This window comes from Chaetodon auriga, chromosome 17 (assembly GCF_051107435.1).
Source record: "Chaetodon auriga isolate fChaAug3 chromosome 17, fChaAug3.hap1, whole genome shotgun sequence".
NCBI classification, from domain to species: Eukaryota; Metazoa; Chordata; class Actinopteri; order Chaetodontiformes; family Chaetodontidae; genus Chaetodon; species Chaetodon auriga.
Genome location: NC_135090.1, coordinates 9,210,499 through 9,228,569, shown reverse-complemented (window position 1 = coordinate 9,228,569; position 18,071 = coordinate 9,210,499). Strand labels below are relative to the sequence as shown.

At 40.9% G+C, this 18,071-nt stretch overlaps 1 protein-coding gene across 2 annotated transcripts in view; it reads left to right on the top strand.

The window, feature by feature from the left end:
* adgrb2 (adhesion G protein-coupled receptor B2) overlaps positions 1–18,071 on the top strand; it is a 209,589-nt gene that overhangs the window by 109,436 nt on the left and 82,082 nt on the right. For both annotated transcript variants that reach the window (XM_076754352.1, XM_076754351.1), the window contains exons 5-13: positions 4,214–4,375; positions 11,322–11,486; positions 11,814–11,978; positions 13,259–13,360; positions 14,761–14,867; positions 15,860–16,054; positions 16,529–16,597; positions 17,186–17,294; positions 17,683–17,829. In XM_076754352.1, the coding sequence (XP_076610467.1) occupies positions 4,214–4,375; positions 11,322–11,486; positions 11,814–11,978; positions 13,259–13,360; positions 14,761–14,867; positions 15,860–16,054; positions 16,529–16,597; positions 17,186–17,294; positions 17,683–17,829 (1,221 nt within the window). The remainder of the gene's footprint in view (positions 1–4,213; positions 4,376–11,321; positions 11,487–11,813; positions 11,979–13,258; positions 13,361–14,760; positions 14,868–15,859; positions 16,055–16,528; positions 16,598–17,185; positions 17,295–17,682; positions 17,830–18,071) is intronic.

Here is an 18,071-nt window from a genome sequence, read left to right as displayed (position 1 = left end):
ATTTATCTGAAAGATCTGCAAGTAAAATGTTTTTAACCAACATCCTCTATTCTCTTTCATATGCATTTACTCACAACCGCAAATATTCAAGGCACACAGGCATAAGTGAACACACACTTTCTCACACTCTCCCAGAGTATCCTGAGGTGGGCAGAGTGCAGCCTGCATACTTAATATGGTAGATGGGTTTGCCAGAATTTTGTATTCTGCTTTTTACCATTTATTTGTGTTTGTGCACAAGTTAGGACTCAGAAGTATGGGTGTGTTATGAGTGTGGGTGGATATGTCTCTGGGCGCATCTCTGTGCATGCCTGTATGTGTGTCTGCACAAGTTAGGGAACATCAAAGGAAAGTAGCTTGGACAGAAAGCCAATGAAGTGAAAATGGACATTTTTTTCTCCTCGTTTTTTCATGGGTAAAACTCTTAAATTAAGGTGATACAGATAATCAATTTTAAGTAATGGTCTGGCTCTTGACAAAGCAAACTAGGCAGTAATTGGTCCGGCAAATTAACTTTTTTTTTTCTTTTTTTTTGAATATGCGCTGTATAAGGCTTTCATGCCCCAAAGCGTGCAAAATGAAGTAGTACCCCTACTTCTCTTCTACTTAGCTACTGCTCATTTGCTATAGATTCAGTGACATTTAAAACATGGAGCGGAACAATGGTGCATTATGAATACAGTGTGTCTGGGTCATCGCGTAGTCAAACGCTGCAACACCACACTTCCAGTGATCATTCAAGCAAGAGACACTGGGTGCATGCGAGGATGCAGTCATGACAACTTACCCCCCCCCCCACACACACACACACACACACACACACACATCCTGAAACATAGTTTTAAATAATTCAAGCATGCTTTGCTATGTGTCCCCTGTGAAATTTCTGGTAATGATGGTAATCCTTATGATCAATATGATGCATGCGTCCTATTATACACTGCACATTTCAAAACCTACAAATAATGTTGAAGTTGATATCTTCATACTGTGCGCATCATTATGTAAGTATATTTAATAGTTGCATACATTTTAAAGACATGTATAGAAGCTATGCATCCTCATTATACATAACCTTATTCTCTGTCATGCTGTGAAAGTGCACTCTGCTAAGTGTGTGTGTGTGTGTGTATGCATAATGTTTAAATAAAGAAGAAAGAGCATGGACATTTTATCCTCTCTTCTCTGAGTTTGCTTGCATTTGCATCAGAAACCCAGGCCGGTGTCAGTGAGTCTGTGTGCTTGCACATTTTTCGGCTACATATTTTTCATCTACCTCTCACTCAGCTCAATTTCTGCAGTTCATGAACTTGATTTTGTGACCGGGTGTTACACAGATCTGTCACTTTGTGGTTTGATCAGCACTGTTCAGTTTGTTATTTCATTCTTTTTATCTGTGCTTGCTGGTGTAAACATGCTCTTTTCCACCTCCCTCTGTGACTGCAATCCTGATGGCAATGAACTCCCTTGTAATGTGCATGGTTGAACTTAAAGACGTGTTATGTTAATGCAGTTAATGGCGTCAACATAGACAGCATATTTGATATAAATAGTATATATGAAATATTAGTGGTCAACAGTAGATGGTGTAATACAATCCTAATTTCAGTGTCTGAGAACATTTTTGCTCTGCTCCCACATTTTTCCTACCCTTGTCCGTATCTCCAACTGATATTTTCTCCTTTTAATGTGTCTTAGTCCCAAAGCTGCTTCAGGCTTGATTTTATAGGCGAATTGATTGGCTTTGCACAGTCAGACTTCAGATACACTTGCGCTGGGTTTGAGAGATGGAGATTCGATTTGGATGAATAAGTAATGTCTTACAAGCAATCCTGTAGTGTGGTAGTAAAACAAAGATGCTAAATAACAGAACTCTGGCTGATTGCATTTGTTTAGCTTTTCTCTGCTTGTTATTGCATCAAGTTTTGGAATTTGCAAAGAGATACCGCCAAGAAATCTGCTTACACTTTGAGGATGCCAGTGTTTTATTACCATCATGATTTATTCTACTGATTATTTTGTTGTTTTCTTGTTTCATGTTTGATACCAAAATATTTAGGCTAGCATACATTTAGCATTGCAATGCCATCTTCACTGTCTTCAATACCAAGTCACTGTAGCATCACAAGCTGCAACACAACCTCTCAAGCATGTGAGTTTTAGGAGCCAAATAGATTAAACCAAACAGCCAATCCTTAGTAAATGCAAGTACTACTATTTTATTTCTATCTGCTGTTTAGATCTGCCTCCATCAAGAAGCTCCACTGTTCAAGCAGTTTAGAACAAGTTGAAAATAGCCAGTTATGCTAACCTAGCTAACAGTTGGCCTGTTTGGTTATTTACTCTGCATTATTGGTGTAGCTTTTGTAGCTTGAGGGGTATTTATTTATTTATTTATTTTTTCTTTTTTTTTTCTTTTTTTGGCAGGGGGGATTAAAAATCTTTATTAAACAAGAATCCTTTCATATATGGCCACCATATTAGATATTGTCAAGTTAACGTTAGCTTTTTCAGTTGGTTAGCTAGCACAGTTTATCAACCTCTATATGAGAACCTCTTGTGAAGTGGAACTCTGTTTGTATTTAGTGAACGCTTCATGTTCTAACTAGGCTCAGTTTTAACTCCAGAACAGCTGGTGCAGCCGGCTCCAGTTCAGCGAGGCCTGCAAATGAGCTTAGCTGAGGCTACTTGAAAAAATGAACAGCACAGTCACAAAAAGCAACACAAAGGCTCGTCAGTGGATTCCTTCCTCATGCTTTTTTTTTCTCTCTCCATTGCTCTTGCAACATATAGGCACTTTGTAAAGCAGTTTAAAGACACATTGATACCGTCTGTTGCCGAATTTAAGGATATCTCACTGTTTACCAGCTCTGCGTCGCTGTACTTTTTAGTACCACCATCTTCTCCTTCTCTTTCAGCCTCCTACTCCTGCTCCTCTGAGCCTTCCTTCACAGAGTAGACTTAATTATTTATCGCCATGATTTATTTAGCTTTGCTCAACACAGGACCAGCAATCTCCATCCTGCTGTCTCTAACTTTCTCTCCCTCCCTCCCCTCTTTCTATCTTTCTTCCAGCGTCTCTCCAAAGCTGCTCCTCTTTCTTTCTTCCATCCCTTTCAACATAGCGTAGCTCTCCTCTGGTCTCTCGCCGAACAGTTCTGTATTTCGAAAATAACCTCCTCCCTTTCTTGGCATCTGTTTTTCATTCCAAAGACTTTCAAACTTTTTGAGCTTTTTTTTTTGTGTTCTTTCAGATTCACTTTAAATCTCCTCTTTTTGTCATGTTCATCTGTTTTTATGCTCTCTCTTCTTGACACTCATTAACCAATCTTGTCATTCATCTTTTCCTTCTCCTATTTGAACACTTCTTTAGCATTCTTTTTCCTCTAACATCTACCTATCATCATTGTTCCCTCTAATCTCTGGTCAGACATTTCCAAATGACTTGGGCAATTATTTTTGTGCGTGCGCGTGCATATGTGTGTGTCTTTTCTCTTACATGGCACAATCTGCCAGTGTCACATAGCTGAAATACAGATCAAGTAGACCCATTCCTGCAAGAGCTAGTGTTCAGTAAAGCAGCGTTGCAAGAACAGTCTTGAAGTCAAGTTCATTATCTGCAAAGTTTTTGTGCTCCACTGCTCATTTATTCTATTTTGATTTATTTCAACTTCATCTGTTGCTAAAATGGGATGAGATGTGCAATAAAGGGGAAAAAAGGAGGAAGGAAGAGGGAAAAAAGAGGAGAAACATTTTTAATACTTTAATTAGTGTGTGAAGTGTTTGAAGTCGTCGGACTCTTTGGATCCTGTGGTTCACTCTGTATAGTAACTGAAAGCTCTAATAATTTCAGAGGCAAACTTGTCACATTCATTTCCTTGTCATGACTCAAACTGCATAACTGCATGACTTCAAATGCCGGGGTGCCCATTCCTAACCTCCATTTTCTTTCATATAGTAACATGTAAGTACAGCTTCATTCTCAGTGTTTCTTCTCCTTTGTGACTGGAATGTTTTTGGAGAGGTCAGACGAGCACCTCCATGTTTTTTAAGGTATGTGCTCACACTCATTTATATCTCATGTTTCTCTCATTCTCTAACCCTCTTACCTGCGATGGGATGCTCTACCCCTTCCCTCCCTCCCTGCCTCATTCCTCCCTCATTCCTCATCCCCATGTTGTGTTTGTGTGTGTGTGTCTGTGGGTGTTTGCAGTGCATGGGCTGTGGGAGGAGTGGTCGTCATGGAGTCTGTGCTCTGTGACCTGTGGGCGGGGCTCCAGGACGCGAACCAGGAAGTGTGTGAACGGAGGCGGGGTCGTGGCTTGTGGACTGCCTGAGATTCAGACCAAACTCTGCAACATAGCAGTGTGTCCTGGTTAGTAGAATCCCCATTTACATGATACACCCAGTCTCTCTCTCACTCTCTCTTTGCCTCCGTGCCTATTCAAGCATGACTGCCTTCTTCTTCTTTTTCCTCCAAATCACAAAACTTACTTTCACAGCTCTTGAATTTACATGCATAGGCATTTACATTTTGTGTTCCTCCATTATATCTCTTCTCATGACCACGTGTCTCGCTCCTCGACTAATGCTGTATTCATGTCACACTGTGTAGACCTCAATTTTGAGCGGCTGAGGGGGAAAGACTGCACGTCAGCCTCACCAAGTACAGGGTATTGTTAATTTCTGACAGCTACGATATCTTCCACTTTGTAAAAAGAACTGCAATAGTGTCAACAAACTTTACTGAAATGAAATTCCACACCGACAGCAATAGAATTAATTAAACTCAATTAAATAACTTTAAGTAACATATGGACGAGCAGTCATTTTCTTGTTTAATTATTTATTTTGTTGTTTGTATTTCAATTTTGTTGCATTGGCAGTCCAGACTAAAATATATCATATTAACATGGAATTTTGCAATTCATGATCCTTGAGGATGCTGTCCATACACCTTGTTGAGCCTCTGACTTTTTCTCTCGTGCCACCATAAGGGTGACGCTTGTTGTCTTGAGTGAATGTTTTTCACAAATATTGAATGGATTAGCACAAACTCTCTCACAGACACTGATGTCCTCCCTCAGGATAAATTGAAATAATTCTGGTTATTCTTAAGTTGACTTTGCTTTATGACAAAATATCTGAAAAACTAATGACATTCCCATTAACCTTAGATGCACTTTGTCTTTAGTGTTTATTTAGTAAATACTATGATGCTAACATGCAAAAGATAGTAAATAAGGTAATCAATGGCCTGCTGAAGATCACCATTTAGCATTGTCATTGTGAGCATGTTAGCATTTTCCTCTTGGCTGTCTGACATTGTATAAAGCAGCCATACATTGTTCTATTTGTACCTGGTTTCATTTGTTAATGAACTGCCGCAAATGTAACACCTTCAACAACAACAGCAATTTTTCAGGTATCTGGGTTTTGCAGAAATGTACAATGCCAATGTTTTCTTCTGGAGAATGGGCTGTTATGCTGGCTGCTTTAATCCGTCTATCCTCACTGGAGTTTTCTGTGGTCAATCATGGAATACGTGCCCTCCGTTCAAACTCTCAGCCAGCCATCCTGAAGGATCGCAGCCCAGCAAAGCCTTTAGTTCAGATTTCTATGCTTCTTCCATGGTTGGCTTGGTTTAGATTACTGAGCAGTCCAGCAGTAGAGCTCTTCTGCTATTGTCTCTGAGATTACCTGTTAGGCCTATACCTTGTCAAGAGCAGCAATAAGTCACCATTCAAGCCCCATCTAATTCTGGTGTCGAGGGTACCTCTGGACTTTATTCCAATCTTGCTCGACTGTCCAGCTGAAACGTCTTTATCAGACTGCCTTCTGAGTGTAATCGCACCGACCAGTGATTGAAATAACATCTCAGTAGAGCAGACTCTGAAGAAACAGTGGGGCAGCGTTTTGACCAACAGCTACTGAAGCCTATCACAGAGCTGCTTTCCAGGTGTGAATGTCAAATTGTCTTCTTAGATGGAAACGCTACCATCTACTCATTATATTGGGCAGGGTTTAAATTCGGCATAAAGAAAAAGCCTTTGATATTTGAATGCTTAAAGTATACTTCAGGCATATGCATTATCTCTGTGCAATTTTAATTCTGTATTTCAAGTGTCTCTTTAGAAAACCACTTACTTTGAAAGCATTGACATTAGAAAGGAATATTCATTTCAGTGATTTAATTTGTTCCATGCTTTCTATGTTGGCAGAATATGAATAACGTTGGAATAATGGCATTAATGGACGTACAGACACTAAAACATGAGACGGTTTAAAACAAAATTGGTGGCTGCTTTCCAAATAATAACCTTTTTTTTTTTTCAGTCCGAATGAGAGTATGTGTGTACTTGTATGGTATGTAATCACTCGCAAGCTGAACAATTATTACAGGATAAGTGCTTTTTATTTATTATTGCTCAGGCAAAGAATCCTGTATCATTTTCCCCTGGTAAATGATACATTAATGTGAATGCTGGTGGAGCCTGTCTGGACTGGAGCCTCTTTGCATTCTCACCCTCCCTACTGACTAATATTTTTTAGTTTTCACTTGTTTTTTTTATGTTTTTCAAAGCCGAGGTTCTATAAGGTTAATATTTAAATTAAACACAACTGTCCCCATTGCTAGACAACAGGGAGACGTCGTAATCTAAAGTATGGCCTCCGGGATGTTTTGCCATGCTGTTTTGGGAACAGTGATGGAAAGAGAGGGTTTTGCAGAAGGGGTATGCTCGTCCTTCAAGGGCCTTGAGGAAATCTGTGTATGCGTGCCTTCATATGCTTTATGTGTTTGTGTATGAGTGTGTGAATCTATCACAGCAGATTCAGCCTGCTTTTGGGAGTTCAAAGGCAATGGTCCTTTGAAATGATGAATACCAGCAGAGGCCTTTTGGCACAAACGTCCGTACATAGAGAATAGAGCTTTGATGGATCTTGTGTGTGTGGGGGGGGTGTTGATGTGTGTGTGTGTGCACGCCTGTGCATGTGTGTGCGTGTTTTTGTATGTGTCTCAGTGATTGGATCTCACTGCAAATCATACTCTGACGGTGCATTATTCCATACAACAGACCATCTCTACGCTATCTATCCTACAGTATGTTAAACCAATGCAGATTTGAATTTAAACTGGACTCTTCTTCTGTAATCTCCAACCTCTCTTCTTTGGCTCACCTGCTATGTAGACACATGCTAAAACTAGCGCATATGTAGGCCGAGCTGCAGATGTTAATATGACAGCTATTTCATCAGATAAAGATGATCAACATACATGAATAGATAATTGGATCATATCAAACTAAAAGGCACTCCTATAGACATTATAGATTAATGGCTACGTTTAATTTCAGGCAAATTAACAGTCTGTGGCTATGGCAAGGAAACAGCTGACTACCACAGAGCTGCCATGCTTTCTTCCTTTATAAATATGCTTTTTGTTTGTTGACAGAAATGTCTACACATATATAGTACATCCAGCTGACCTTGCATGATATAGTAGCCAGTTCCTGCTGCCAAGAGAAACGATTTTAATATATTTTTGTGCCTCTTGTGCAAATTTTTCGAGAAGTGTGTTATTATGTAAATTTGTCATTTTTTTCTACACACACACACTGACACAAGTTTCCTACCACCCACTCTATTTCTATTTATACTTGTGTGCAGTTGTGTGTGTTTGTCCTGTGCTTCCACAGTTTTTTGCTTTGCTCTTCTTTTGGAAGCTGTTTATTGCTCAGACCAGACTTGGGAAATGTCACATTCACACTTAAATGCTAGTGCATGGCTCATTCTGTGTGCGTCAACCCCGATGCAGCTAGTTGGAACACTGTCCGAGTCACACACAGCATGATTGACCACATTACCGAGGAGAGTTGGCAACGCTTTCCCTCTTGGGAGAACCAGACAAATACATTTACTGAACTGTACTTCACTTTCTCTGTTGCTCGAAGCCCCTGTGTGTAGAATGTGCGTCTCAATATATCATTCTGAGCCGAAACAAGAACAGTTCTCTCTATGAATAGCCATTCTTGTTAATGTAGAGACAAATAGACAAGCCGCTGTACCGTCCTACAGCACATACACAATAGTTATGTAGCATCAACTGTTGAACGGCTGTCACGACAGGTTTCCTCTCTTTTATGTATCATAGTAGCCTGTTCAAATGTACGAGATTCAATAACTGTTGCCCTAAGTTAATGAATCATTTGCAAATTCAAAAGTACTTTGCCACTGTAACTGTAAGAACATACATAATGTATTTCTTTTCAGGACAGATTAATCACCAGACAGCAGAATATGACTCCTACATCAGCTCAGCTTGACTGAAGGTTACATTAAAGTGACTGAATAATAATCAAACTTTAAACTCTATTAGTTCTCATCAAAATTTAAAGCTGCACTACACAATAATTTTATATTAACAATTACTCAGACGTGTTATGTGAAAGATAATTCTCACCCAGCTCCGCTCTCTTCAGCTGCAGGGTGCGTTTTGCTGTCTTTAAGCTTATTGTTTTGGTTCTGCACAGCCCACAACTTTACTGTTTTGGTTCATTGGTCCCATTTCATAAACCTCCTTACCTGCAGCAGGAGGCAGTGCCTTGCACTAAGCAGCAGCCAGACAAAGTAGCAACTAGCTGGTGACCACAGTGCAGCTGAAGGGCCAGATATTTCCCTGAAGAGTTAGTAGAGACCAAAACAGAGCTATGAAGGGTTTCTAGAAACACGACTTCATAATGTTGTCTGCTGGATATGTTAATAATCCATTGCTTGCTGACATGTTCAAAAATATCAACTTTGAAAAGTTTATAAAGGGCTGCTTGAACATTTAAGTGCCTTTTGTAGGAAGATGTATTGCCATCAAATCATCGCACCGAATTATTGCAGTTCACAAAACAAATCAAAGCCTAGCTCAAGTCCACATCAGTAATCCAACTGGAGGCAACACATGAGTAGGATGTTTTTTTCAACACAAGTGACAGTGCTGCCAACAGAAGGAGGCTTTGTAATATTAGTCCGTTCAAATTATTACCTCTGGGAATATCTGTTTCTTTGGCAGTGATGGGCAAAGCACAAACAATTTATTTGAGAATAACAATAGATGAGAGCAGCACACTCCGGTACTTTGCCCCTGTGTCATGCCCCCCCGCCTCATTTCAGTGAAAGTAGTCCCTCTAATTTGACTGGTGTAAATGCAAATTCTGAGGTTTTTACCAATTTGACAGAATAAAATAAGAATACTTTATTGCTGTATAGGTATTAAGAGGCCAAATCTTATGGCCAGTATGGCACATCTATGTTCTGCTGTTGTAGAGCAACAGCTGGCATTGTCATATAGCAAAAAATGAAAGAAATAGGGGTTGGTTTCTGACCTTTGTCATGTTTCTGTTGTTGAGAATCTTTATTTTGCTGTTTTGGTCATCTGTGAAATGTGATGTTACTGTAAACTGTTTGCATGGCTGTAGTGAAGCAGAACCGCTGTCTCTACTTAGATAGCCATTTGTGCTTATCATACAACCTTTTACTATGAGCCGAGAGAAGTAAGAAAACAGGTCGGTTTTAGCCTCACTTCCTAGGTTATACTATGCTGTTTACAAGGCTCGTTATTAGAAGGAAGGTCAGCTCAATATATGTGAATTATTAATGTTAAAATGCCCTCTGCTCCTGGTGGTCTTTGTAGTGGACAGACCAGACTCCATTCTAACAGCAGGTGTTTTAGAGGAGGGCTGTATTTTTCACAGCAAATGTTTAATTACACCAGGACTCAAGACTCATTTCTGATTTGCTTCAATCTACAGGGACAATCAGCACACATTAATTTCCTCAGTAACATCATTAACTAACCTGTGATGAAGTGTTTGCCACAAATGTACACATATAGACTGGCCGGGGTCCACAGTTCGCCATTTTCATCTTCTCTGTCTGTGGCCTGCAGCCAGAGATCTCTTCTTTTACTGTCCATCCCACTTCGGGGGAAGCAAAGAAAATCATAAACTGGTGTTACTTTTTTAATTTTTTATTGTTTGATGTGCAAAATGCAACGCAGCAGCTTTTAGGCCTGGTGCCACTAGTTTTTACAATTTGGCACCGACACTTTTACAGCACTTGGTTTCACCCAAAAGGAGGCGTGGTCGTTCTGACGATAGGAAAGTGGCATATGCCTCCTCTCATCCATTGACTTTTCAGTGCAATTAATTGTTATGTAAGCGAAACCATGATTGCTTTAGTTTATTAAAATAAAAGCCACAGTTACAAGACAGCTGGAGTAACCATACAGCAGTAATGGAGATGCATTGTCCAGCTTTTGTTAGCATGCTGTCAAAGATGCCCAAGGACGAGGTTTGTGTATTTTTAAACCAGTTTTTGGCAGTCATAAGGAAAAAAACCATAAAAAGTGAGTCCTTTTATTCGACAGTATTCTGAAATTTAATTGGACATGGTTACAGGTCATTAACGGGTTCTTCTGTCAGGTTCTAAGGAATTAGAATCAAATATGTGAATCAAGAACAGAGCAGAAATGAGTATTCACTGATAATCTGATCTTTCCACAGAAGAACATTGTGTTCTGTGACACTCAAAACTGCCAAAACTATTTCTACCTTTGAAGGTGACGACATACCAAAAATCTTTGACTCCACACACTATAAATGATTAATCTGTCTGTTTTTGATTATTTTGCATTTTGGATTATTTCATTTGGCAACTCAATTACTCCAACAGTGCTCGCTTATTAAAGGGGACAGTGGGGGCTTTGATTACACCTGCATGTCATCAGGCTTTGGTGAAGCTGTATGGTATTCATGTATCATCTGACAGGCAGCGCTAGATTGTACTGAAATTGTTTTTTTTTTTTCTTTTTATCTATTTCTGCACAAACACCAGTCAAGAGTTGAAATACGGTGCCTTTCTAATAACACTTTGAATGAAAATTCAACTGACTGTACTCTGCGTGAACTCTTAAAAACAAAGCATGAAAGGAATTGTAATCAGCTATTTCATAACAGATTGAAATATTTAAAATGTCCGTACAACCATGAAGTATATTTGTTTGTTGCTATTTATGGATTTATAGAAAACGGCCCTATAATGTATTTGTTCGCCATTCTAACTCATTCTATATGCTGTTTACTTGCAGCCTGCTCACTTTCTCTGTTCGCTGTCTTTTCTCCTTTCACCCCTTTCTTTTCCCCTTACATCCTTTTCCTGTCCTTCAAAAAATCTGGATCAATTTATCCTGATTTCCCCGTGTCTCTCTAAATCTTCTTCACTCCACCTTCATCCGTTTCCCTGTCTCTCCATATCTACTTGCATCTCTCCAGTGGAGGGCCAGTGGTTGGAGTGGGGGCCATGGTCGAGATGCAGTGTGACTTGTAACACGGGGACCCAGCAGAGGCAGAGGCGCTGCAGCTCGTCGGTGCATGGCTGGGCTGAATGTAAAGGCCTCCATCAGGAGAGCAGAGAATGCACCAACCCCTCCTGCAGTGGTAAAATCAGTGTTTAGTATTCATATGCAAACATGGAACATGTATTATTTGAAGGCATCTATACGGTCTTCTCTGATTTGTGTTCCACATACCAGCAAGTTGTGGGTTGGGACCAAGTGGGGCTTGCAAGCTTATATGGACTGGAACCCCCACAGCACGAAAACACCAGTGTTTTAATCAACCTGAGAGCCTTCGGGTTGTAACCTAATTTCACTATTCATCAACAACCCCCCATTCCTTTTTCACCTTACACGCCGCTCTCTTTCCCTCCCACACTTACTTCCACGCTCCTTAATCTTCTCCGGCGGTGCTTTGCTCCCGTTCTAGGTGGAGGTAACTGGGGAAGCTGGAACCACTGGAGCCTCTGCAGTAAGACGTGTGACTCCGGTTGGCAGCGTCGCTTCAGGATGTGTGAGGGCACCGGAATACAGGGCTACCCCTGCGATGGCTCGGGAGAGGAGGTCCGGTCCTGCAACGAGAAGAAATGTCCTGGTCAGTGGCTCTATGGATGTGTGTGTGAGCTGAGAAAATGAGAGCAACAGTATATGTGCTTTTGGATATATTATTCATGCCTGAAAAGACTGTATAAACACTTTTTGCCTTGGACTTTTTTTTTTTTTTTTTTTTTTTGTCTGTGGGACTGCATTTCTCTGCTCGTCCTCTCCTAGTGGATCACTGACAGAGACAAAAGAGTGTGTGTTTCTGCGTGTGTGCCCAATCTGCATATGCACAGTATTTGTCAGGCAGATTGGAAGTGATTCCCGGTGGTTCACACACAGCCAAAGGCTTCTATCGCAATTTTAGAACTGCGCTCTTCTCATCTTTATCCGTCTCTTGTCTATCTTCCTGTCAATTCGCATACCCATCCATCTTTACCTCGTCATTGATTTTGCACATCCTTGCCTCATGCTTTCCTTTCATCCTCTGTTTACCCGAGAGATACTCAATTTCTACCTCTCCTCTTTAGCATTGTTTTTATCACGCTAATCTCACTCGCTTTCTCTCGCTTGCTTTGACTCTTTCTGTGTGTCTCTGCCATGTTCAGTGTCACAGTGTGAGCCACTGAAGGGAACAGTGTGGTTTAATAAGCACGCCTCTTGACTGAAGCTGTGCGTCTGTGAGTCTGCAAGCGTCTTTTTTATACAAGCCGGAATGCCACGTTTGTACGTGCTTGCATTGAGCTCTGGCAGGCTATAAATGATGAACTTTAGAGTGGAGCCTTCGCCATGACCCCTTTGTTTTGAGTAGCTCTCAAGCCTCTTTTACACAGGACGAGGATCTTGTCTGTTGGCATTGCAGGGGACCATCATATTATTATTTTTTTTTTATCTTTGTGCGTCTCTCTCTCTCTCCCCCCTCACTGTCTGTCCCTCTTCATCTCTCTGCCTCGCCTCTGCCAACACTCGTCTGCCCCCTCGGAATATCTTCAGAGCACTCTCCCCCGTTTTTTCATCAGGGTTATGAAAGAGAGGGAGGGGGGAAAACAGATGAATAAAGAGAGGGAGTAAGATGAAGAGGGAATGAGATACAGTACTGAGGCAGTGACACTGACAGAGAGCACTGAGCAATGTACAAGGGAATAAGATTGGGAGCTGCTGCAGGAGAACATTGATTTGTATCTTGTTTTTTGTGCTTTTCTGCTCTTTTTTTTTTGCTGGCTATGTATGTATGTGTCTGTGGGAGTGTGTGCGTGGTGATTTTTCTTCTTCTGTTTGCCTGCTAGATGAAACTTCATTTCACTTTTTCTGTGTATTTCTTACCTATTTCTGCAGCTCCTCATGAGATATGTAAAGAGGAGCACCTTCTCTCCATGTCATGGAAAAGAGCCTCAGCTGGAGAAACCGTCTACAACAAGTGTCCAACTAACGCCACTGGTCAGTCACGTGATATGCTCAAGCCAGTGTCTGTTAGCTTTCAGCTAACCATCCCCTTTGAAAAATGAATCCAATCCAACTCCCTTATAGCCCTCTTTGAAAATGGGCAAGAAAGATCCTATAGAAACTCACACTTAATTAACAAAAGCTCCAAGAAGATAAAAACCTTAACGTACTGCTTCTAATGTTTGACAGTCAAGTGACCTCTGGAGAAAAACAGTGCAACAGCAGCACAGCAATCATCTCATTAGTGCAAGAGAAAACATTGTAAAATAGATCAAATTCTAATGAGTATATCCTAAATGACTCTACTGTCTGCGTTCCAAGACTCGATGTGTTCCCATGTCTGGAACAAATGGGTACTCAGATTGATTCAAATGCTGAAACTCATGTTAAAAGCTCATCAAAATAGTTGTCCCTGAATAGTATTTCCTATTTTGGTATACAGAAGCGATCATTACAGCATTTCCAGCTCATGCATTATCCAGCTCCTACCTTTAATTAGTACAGCAGACATGTCCTGCTTTAATGCAGTTGAACCTTATTTATGTTTTAGGCAAGGCTACTTATCACAGTAATATTAATCTAAGCTGCAGAGTTTCTCAAATAGCTGGCTGCCAGACCTTTTTTTTTAACCTCCAAAAGCAGAAACAAGAATAAAATTAGAGTTTTATTTTCAGACACTTCTTCAGAATTTAAGCCAAGAGCAGATGTGGTTCAGAATGTCTTTAATATCAGTGCGTTTCTTCTTTCAAACTATGGCACTGACTCAGACATCAAAACATGCCTGCGTGAATCAGGTTGGCTGCCAGTAAAACATTATAGCTTAGAGAACATTGCATTGAAGGTAAATCAATGTATTAAATTTAATTAACCCAGAAACTTTACAGTTTATTTTTGTCAAACTATAACTCATAAAAAAAGGCAAAGCCTGGGTTCAGTAAGCGCAGATTTATTTGGCTAGGGGAAAGGTTTTGTCTTAGTAAAGTCTTTTGGCAGCCTTCATAAGTTTATCTGCTGGCTGCCAGGTTAGAACAGCCAGCAGGTATGAGATGCCAAACTCAGCAGAAGTGCTACAAATGAAATATTGGGTAGTTGTAACTATCATTTTTATTCCAAGAAAAGGCAAATACATTCACAAAAGTGACCTTTGTTTTTATTTTTATACTGTGGTTTCCCTGTGTATTATCCCTGACCTTAAAGCTGGGAAAGTACCTGTTGGTTTTATAATTCAAGGAAGATAGTTCTGTATTTTTGGCAGTAACAATTTTTAGAAAGTATAAAAATCTCTCTCACTCCCGCATCAAGTATATCATACTACCGTCAATGGACGCCATATAAACAGTGATGCATTATTATGTGCCCGCATAAAGTCCTTCTCTCTCTCTCTCTCTTTCTAGGATCTGCTAGTCGTCGTTGCATGCTGGACAATAATGGAGTTGCTTTCTGGGGTCCTCCGAGCTTCGCCAGATGCGTCTCACTTGAATATAGATATTTACATTTATCTGTAAGTTCCCTTTTAACAAACAAAACTCTGAAACTCTTCAGCAAGAAGAAAAAAGATGTGTATATTCTTCCAGATTGCATCATTTGAGCCTAGTTAGTGGCAGTAACGCCCTGTATCATAAGTCACCTTCACCACACTTGTTTGTCTCATTAGTGAATTTATGAGCAAGTGAAGGCTCCATCTGTTTTTGAAATTCTCTGCATCATTTTCCCCTTTTTTCACCCATCATGTACCTCTGTTCAACTTTCTTTTTCAAAAAGTTTACAAAACGTAGGAGTGTCTTTACTCAAGGCTCGCCGGTATCTCTAATTAGCTTTCCCAGAGCTTTACGCTCACACTTATCAATTAATGAACGTAGCTAATGAATGTGTTCATCAGCCAGACTGTTTTCCTGCTCTGTGAACTTCAACCTTTTCCATCTCCTCGATGATGGCGGAAGGAGATGGAGGTCAGGGATTGTGCATGACAAAGCTGATTGCACTGTTAGCTTCTGTTCCAACCTTTCATTAACACCAAGAGTCAATAATTAATTTTCTGTGATTGCTGTTATCTTCTGTTCTTCCAGGCTCTCTCCCCCTCTCTGTCCCTGTCACGTACACACACACACACACACACACACACACACACACACACACACACACACACACACAAACAAACACACACATTCGCACACACACAGAGCCTTGCTTTGTGTATCTCAGTCTCTGAAGTGATGAGATCCAGTTTTTGCCTGAGAGTGCTGCTAGGCCTCTCTTTGCATGCCTATTAAAGCACAAGCACTAAAATCCAGCCTTCTACATATACAGTATACTCCCGTCTTGAAACGTCCCCATCGGTCCTTGGTTTGTTTGTTCTTTCTGTCATTCTTACCAGCTTCATATTTTGAACAAGAACACAATATCAATGGGCATGCATTTAATCACAGTGACTATAAGCAGCAGAGGTGCAACCATCAACTTTGCTGAATTTCTGTCCCTTTCTACACCTTGCAGTTACGAGAGCATCTCGCGAAGGGTCAGAGGACCCTGGCTGGGGAGGGCATGTCTCAGATCGTAAGGAGTCTCCTGGAGCTCTTGCAGAGGAGGAGCTACTACAGTGGCGACCTTCTCTTTTCCACGGAGATCCTGCGAAATGTGACGGACACCTTCAAAAGAGCAACCTACATCCCAGCTCCCGACGACGTGCAGGCAAGGAGAACCTTCTCTTGAAGCCCCCTCTAGTCACAACCTGTGAAAAACATGTGGTCACAGACACACTGTCACACTTGCAACGCCTGCAAATTTATTCAGCGTAGCACCAGTTCCTGCTGCACAGGGTGTGCATAACAATGAACTACAGCGACACAGTTGCTATGGCCTCAAAGGGGATTTTTTCTAGCAGCGTTTTTCGCTCGCTTTTCACCGAGAGTAAGAGAGCAAAATGCTCCTGTCTCAGTCAGTCATTTGACAGACATTATTTTATGTTTTACAATATGCTTATGTACAGATGAGTACCGTACTAGACTTGACAGAGAATATGCTGCAGTACTGATGCAGTGCTAATGGGTTGTGGGTGCATGCTAGCTACATAATGGGGCACAGTGGCTAACACTTACATTCAAATGAGACTATCTAATGGCCCTAATGCATTAATAACTGAGTTCATCTTCATCTTGTGTCCAGAAATTCTTCCAGATAATCAGCCTCATGTTGGACATGGAAAATTTAGAGAAATGGGAGGACGCTCACCAGGTAAAGCCTTCTGTGTGTGTGTGTGTGTGGGTGGGTGGGTGGGTGTGTGTGTGTGTGTGTGTGTGTGTGTGTGTTACTGTGTACGTGCTGCTATACAACTGTTTAGCATAATCAGTGGCTGCCAACTCCTGTACTACTACTACTGTGCTAAGGTCCTTAAGTACTTCATTACACATGCATACATGATTTTGAGTGCAAAGGTGGGTGTGAAAACATCCCACATTAACTTTTCATTAGTCATAAAAACGCACCTGTTTACTAAACACAGTGGCTACCTATTAATTACACTAGGTGTGTGTGGGTGCGTGCGTGCGTGTGTGTGCATTTGTGCATTTGTGTGTGACCCAGAATGATGCCCTTGAGTGGAGGTGTGTTCACTTCCCATCTGGACACTATAAACAAGCAACCAAATATGATATGATATCCCACATGGCTACAATTTACGGCCATGGAACGCATTCAGTCGTCTAGATAATGCACTGAATAAAAATGTGTCAGTGGGTTAGATGTGTCTTGTTGTAAGTTGGCCATGGATTACAATTATGATGACATCATGGCTGATGCTTGCCTTCGTCCCTCCATCTGCAGGTCGCTCCCGGAGCCGCTCTGCTGATGAGGATATTAGAGGATTTCATTCACCTCATCGGAGAAGCTCAGAAGCCTTTCCAGAGTTTCCTCGTGGTTACCAACAACCTCAGTAAGTGTCACACAATGCTGCCACGTTGCAAAGCATGACAGATAAGAGGTTGTTTCACATCAACCTCAATGGGTAAAGACATCCACTTTTTTAAAGATTTTGATAAAATGAAGAAATTTGAGTGTGAATTTTTATCATTCTTTATCTTCACTCAAGCTCAGCCAAGATCTTTTTTGTCAGATCAAAACCACTCCAAATATCTATTTTAGCTTGTCTTTTAATAATGTTTGGAATCTGCTTCCCCCCCAAAAAACCCTACTTTCTTAAGATGCCATACCTCAAGTAATGCTAAACATGTCACAGTAACTTTTTAAGGCACCCTCTACTATAACCCCAATTTTGCACCACAGTGAGTTTCAGCTCTTTTTGGCATCTCTTGTTTGTCCAGTGATAACCATCCAGCGTGAGCCGGTGTCAGCAGTTTCCAGTGATATCAACTTCCCCATGAAAGGCCGGAGAGGGATGAAGGATTGGGCCAGAACAGCAGAGGACAAGCTCTTCATCCCTAAAGAGGTCTTCACTAGCACAACTGAAGGTAGGAGAACTAAGACAGAAATCCACCAGCTGGGTTTTGTCCAAACTTTGGGCTTTTTGGTACCAATCTGTATCACTGTAACCCCTCCTGCAGTGCACACTGCCAAGATCAGACCCAGCCTTGGTGCTTGTGTCAAGGGTTTGAAAGAGTGCAACAAACATATTTCACCATTACAATGAAAATGAGGCCAAGTTCCAGAAGTCATAAATCAGGTTTGAGCACTAAACTCATAAGCATGACTT